The sequence below is a fragment of the Nuphar pumila genome, chromosome 17, assembly GCF_984573655.1.
Source record: "Nuphar pumila chromosome 17, dmNupPumi1.hap1.1, whole genome shotgun sequence".
NCBI lineage: Eukaryota > Viridiplantae > Streptophyta > Magnoliopsida > Nymphaeales > Nymphaeaceae > Nuphar > Nuphar pumila.
Window position 1 is genome coordinate 82,943,829 of NC_143265.1, and position 5,990 is coordinate 82,949,818.

At 43.7% G+C, this 5,990-nt stretch overlaps 1 protein-coding gene across 1 annotated transcript; it reads right to left on the reverse strand.

Annotated features, from left to right (window-relative positions):
* Positions 1–1,411: 1,411 nt before the first annotated feature.
* On the reverse strand, positions 1,412–4,170 carry LOC149812530 (Tetratricopeptide repeat (TPR)-like superfamily protein). The gene has a single exon (XM_089993071.1). The coding sequence runs from the start codon at positions 4,168–4,170 to the stop codon at positions 2,122–2,124; it is 2,049 nt and encodes a 682-aa protein (XP_089849197.1). The 3' UTR covers positions 1,412–2,121.
* Between the last annotated feature and the right edge of the window lie 1,820 nt (positions 4,171–5,990).

Below are 5,990 nucleotides of genomic sequence, written 5' to 3' on the forward strand. Positions count from 1 at the left end.
TATGATTTGGTGAATCATGGCCAATTTTGTTTACTCTTATCATTCTTATTGGTGCTTCTGTCAATTTATCCATGTTTTTTGCCTACTTAGGGTTCATTACGGGGAAACAACCGAAAACATATATTCATACATATGTTATGTGTTAATCATCATTAAACCAGTATTTCAGCCGGTGGTGTCTGTGATCATTCACATGCTAACAATGTTGACTAAAATAATATATTGAAATTGTCATGGGCTGATCTTTCGGAATAGGGCATATGCAGTGTGAAGCTCTATTGAGTGAAAAATGCATCGAGTGTAAGAACGTGCAGTATGTGTTCACTTGATCGGTGATGTGCGATGGTAGCACGACATACGATAGGCATCAGTATTGTCGTTAGTGCATCGTTGTGTGACAGCACAGACGTAGAGCGTTATTCGGTAACCAGTGCCAGCAGATCAGAGGATGTTGCTTTTGGAGATTTGGTTAAGGACCTTTCAACTTGCAAGATCTTTCCACACGTAGCGGTTGAACGCACGGGGGTGTATGTGAGTTAAAGCTAATTTATCAAGGGATCACGTTAGGTGATTCTAACCGGGTATAGTGACTCGAGGCTAGGTGAGTGAATGCCTAAGTGTCGACGAATGAGACTCGATGGTGCTCTTCGATATGGTGGTCTTCAGACTGGGGGTCGAAAGGTCTTGTTTCTTCAGTGACGAGGTTTTACTATGTTATGCACATGAAGCTACAATACGCTTCATGACACGCAAGGCTAAGGCAAAGTTTGTGCTTCTTTCAAAAGTGATAGTTGGTATGAGACGTCTATGCACTAAGCGGCATGGACAAAATGGAATGCACATTTGAAAATATGCTTGATCAGCCCCCGCTAGGCGGCTGCGCACGGGGTGGTGCAGAGGGCCAATGAAAATTATTCATCACATGAAAAGATGCTGGTATGCGGCCTTTGGCCGTTAGGATGAACAACTTGAGCAGCTTGGCACATCACGGGTTTACAAAGTATGCCCATGGCAGAGCGATAAGAAGGCTTGTGACGGTAAAGAAAAACAGTTGTGCCACAATGACTTATTGAAATAAATAAGCCCGTGACAAGAATATTATAGCAAAAAAATTTTGTACAACCAAAACGGCTTTGTTAGCAACCATAAGGATCGTTCACCGGACACCATTATTTTGAGCATATTAAAAGGTTGAAACATCGATGTGATAATCCCTGTACTTGATTCCAATTGGATGCTTGTTGAATTATGAAATGTGGAAGTTCCAAATAATAAACTCTCTATGTTTATTCATGTTATCATATACAGTTTCTGGTTGCTGATTTCATGTGAGCCTCGTAATTTGGGATGCATTGTTACTAATAAACAAGAAAAAACGGGCACTAAAATCTAATAGTTATCTTGCACAAGATGAGAACTGTGATTGAGAAACAAGAAAATTTGGGCACCAAAGCCTAATGGTAGTCTTGAAAAAGTTTTCTTACACATCCTAATAACCTGATCCAAAACCTGTTTTTGGTTATGTTTACCATGTAAGTCAACAGTCCACAATGTGCCAAAATTTCACCCCTCAAAAAGTCATGTTCTTGTGTTGAAAACACAAAATCCAAAGGTTGGCCCGACTCATCACCAGACTCGACCCACCTCGAGTTGGGTTCAGATTGGTCCGACCCATGACCAAACTGGACCCACCTCCAGTTGGGTTCAGGTTGGGCTAGGTAGGTTTAACCTATAACCTACCCAATCCCGACTCATTTTAGAAGGCCGGGGCTAAGCTGGTCCTTTACTACAAAAACAGTGCTTTAGGAGACCTTGACTAATGCGCCAAACACACCATTAATGTTTGAAAGTCCTTTCACTTCTCTATCCGAACTTCTAAACTGTGTCATCCCAGGAACTGATAGAAGTTCATCCAAAATATGGGGCCCCAAACGCGCCCTAAGAGCATGAGCACAAGCACCAACTCCCCGCTACGAGGAAACAATAATCTTTCCCCTCGCATAAATTCTCTTGGGCTGTGAGGCAGGTAGGTGCTATCAGTTTCACCACCCTGTAACTCCATCTGGGGAACGTTTGTGACATCCCTTGCCAGCCAAATCATTAAAATCTATCATCCCCTATTCACCAATAGTCGTGGCAAGAACATGCCCCATCTTCAAAATGATGAAACCGATTTGTATCCCTGAGGATAATCTTGCGATTTGTGATCTTAGAGATGAACTTCGCAGCATGGTGGCAATCACCGCAAACACGGAGGTTCTTAGTTACTCTAATTGGGGTCCCAGGCTCAGTGTTTATAAGGAGGAAAGCAATCGCCAACTTCTCACTGTGAACAGACAGGTGATTTTCTTTCTCCTCCTCCTCAATATCATGAAGCGCAAAATCGATATCAGCAACATATCCAGTCTCCTTCATCAGCCCCATCAATTCCTCCAGTTTTGCGTATATCTTCATTGTCTGTGGATGAGAAGTATCACCAACAAAGAAGGAATGCATTCTGTTGTCCAGCTCAGCACTGCTAAATCCAGGCAACTTCTTGATGCCTCTTCCTTTCATGAGACTCCTCACCGCTGAAACATCATCCCATCTCCCAGCTGATGCATACATGTTTGATAGTAAAACATGATACCCAGCCTGCTCCGGGACTAACTTGAACAAATGATCAGCTGTAACCACCCCAAGTGACATATTTGAGTACACCCTGCAAGCACCCAGAAGGGCACCCCATACCCTTTCGTTGGGCTCTATGGGCATCTGTTTAATGAAGTCATATGCTTCATCAAGTTGCCCAGCACGCCCAAGAAGATCAACCATGCATGCGTAGTGCTCAATAATAGGAACTATTTGGTATTCGCGAGTCATGCTATCGAAGTAGCAGCGCCCCTCATTCAGCAAGCCTGCATGGCTACAGGCTGATAGAACAGAAACAAAAGCAATTTGGTCTGGTTTAACGCCAGATTGCAGCATCCTCGAGAAAATATTTACCGCATCACGGCCCTGGCCATGCATACCATACGCAGATACCATTGCGGTCCAAGAGACAACGTCACGCCCAATCATGCCATCGAAAACTTCCCTGGCAGATGATAGACTCCCACATTTAGCATACATATCAACCAAAGCATTATCTAGGAATAAGTTGGGGCCAATTCTGTTTCTCAGAACGTATTCATGGATACGCCTTCCCTGCTCTAAAGCTGAAAGATCTCCACAAGCTGGAAGCACAGTCGCTAGCGTAACTGCATCAGGCAGCACACCTTCTCCTTCCATCTTCGAGAACAAATCCAATGCCTCGCTCGCCATGCCATTGTTCACATAGATGGCAATCATAGCATTCCACGAGATCAAACCCCTGTGAGGCATTTTATCAAACATTTCCCGTATAAGTTGAACGTTCTCTGAGTTTGCCTGAACCAGTGCCGGCAGAATGCTCGCCATAGTACCTGCATCAGGCGTCATCTTCTGCAACTCCATCTCCCTGCAGAACTCCAACGCTTTGTCGAAACGACCATTCTGTGCATACCCAGCAACCATCGAATTCCAAGAGACAACATCCCGGTGAGGCATTTCATTAAACACCAGGCGGGCACCTACCAAATCCTCGCATTTCGCATACATAGCCAGCAATGCATTCCCAACAAATAGATTTGAATCCAACCCGCGTTTCACGAGCACGCCGTGAAACTGCAGACCCAGCCGCAGACTCCCCAGGCCAGAGCAAGCCTTGAAAACACAAGGCAAAGTATATTTATCAGGGCTCACACCACACCTCTGAATTTCGAGATACACATAGACGGCGTCCGCATACAGTTGGTTATTGCAGTACCCTCTGATCATAACATTGCACAAGACCACGTTGCGTTCAGGCATTTCGTCGAACACTCTGCGCGCATGGGCAACAAACCCAGCCCGAGCGTACGCTCTGACGAGCTTGATCGCTATGGACACGCTGGGAGCAAGATGGCTAACGAGAATCTGTGAGTGGGTTTGCTCGATTTCCCTCCTGGACGTGCACTCGTCCAAGATCTGCTCGTAGCGATCGGCATGGTTGGTTCTGTGGGTGGGCGATTGTTGGGGTGTGACGATGGTTGACGTCCCAAGGAGAGAGCGGAGAAGAAGGTAGCAACGGGAATCGATGGCAGATTTGGTACGGGGTCTCGTAAAATTCATAAAACGGCTTCAAACCCTCTGAGTTTTCCCCGTTCGATCAAGTTCGACTCGATCAGTCGGATATCAATGCATATGAGAGACATACGAGGATTTGGAAGTTGTAAGTAGGGTGGTAAACTCGACAACCATGTATCCTGTTTCTCACGATAAAGGTCCGTTTGATCACTTGCATTCTAAGGTCGGAGGTAATCTAGCATCACGTATCTAACCTCCCACGTGAAGTTAGATTCGTGAATGTTTCACCCTACTCTGCACGAAAGAGGCCCTTTTCCACAAGTAAGAGGGATCTTTCTTAACAGGGTGGAACGAACACCGTGTGAGAAATAGCAGACCGGCCGTACTTTTGAATTCTATGATTTTTTTCTTGAGAGAGAAAGATCTATGATTAATATTCATAAAACCCATGGATTGGTGCAGGCCCCAAGACAAATCCGACCGTCCAATTTGAAATCCATTAATTAATCACACTCTAAAGGACACGCACAAATTTTGGACAAGAATAGCGCACTCTAGCTGCTGATTATGCTACTGATATTCCCCATGACATCGACTTAAGATGTGGCAATTGTAACTGCCACTACAGAGCTATAGCGCAGTTAGAAGTGCCAATTTAGAGTTCCCTTAGTGGTAAAAAGTGGCAATGGTGAGTGCCACTAATTTTCTATAATAGCAATTGCAAGGTATAGATCAATACTGCGGCTGTTAACCTTTGATACTGAATAATGCCTTAGGGATACAAGAAAAGAGGCCTTTAGCGGCAGGCAGAATTGCCGCTATTTACCAAATAGTGGATCCACTAATTACCAGTGATGATGGCGTCTCCATTATCTATAGTAGCAATTGCAACTGCCAATGTAGATCTATAGTGACAATCATCAGTGCCACTATAGAATGGTGACAAATAGTAGCAATGGGAAGTGCCACTGATTTTTTATAGTGGTAATTGCCATTTAAGCTATGCTATAGTGGCAACTATAAATGACACTATAGATTAACTGCTACAGTATTGGTACATAGTCTTTAGAGGTGGCCATAATTGCCACTAAAGACTTACAAAAGATGACGCTATTTGTCAAAAATGGTGTAGCCATTATCTATAGTGGTAATTGTAAATGCAAACTATAGTCTGCAGTGGCAATTACAAGTGCTACTATATAGTCTATAATGGTAATTATCACTTGCCGCTAGTGACAAACAGTAGCAATAGGTTTTATAGTGGTAATCATGCCATTAAATTGGTTCAGAAACCACCTGTGGTTGCGAGTGCCATGAGCTGCTTGGTCCGAGAATACTAAGCAGACTTGAACTCCTCCCTTATAGTATCAATTCTGACAACAAATGCAGATTATGTGGCAAACGCCGTCAGTTTTAGGTTAGAGATCGGTGACTTACCCAAGTTTTAGGTTAGGGATCGGTGACTTACCCGTTCAGTGACTTCGGCAGTAGGCGTTCCCAAAATGGGAAATACCGTGTCAGGTGAATTAAGTATGTTGGCATTTCAGGCTTCCTTCAAATTGCATATATCACCATCAACACCAAGTCCTCAAGCGACACTTTACTATGCCCTAGCCTTCGCTACCCTTATTCCCTACAGCCCATGCTCTAGTTGGGCCTAAGTTGTTCAAATACTAGACCACATAAAACATATTTCAGTATGCGCCTTTTATCGCCCAAACTATAGGCTAAACAGAATGTGCATTATTATTCATGAGTATCATGCTGTAAAAAAATATAGTGATTATATTCAAGAATTATATGCTGAACAAGGTACAGCAAACAGCAAAGAAGATACCATATAGCGATGATGCATTCAAGAATTA

Excerpts from the sequence above, each read along its gene's own strand:
- LOC149812530 (XM_089993071.1), bottom strand. The coding sequence starts at position 4,170 with ATGAATTTTACGAGACCCCGTACCAAATCTGCCATCGATTCCCGTTGC.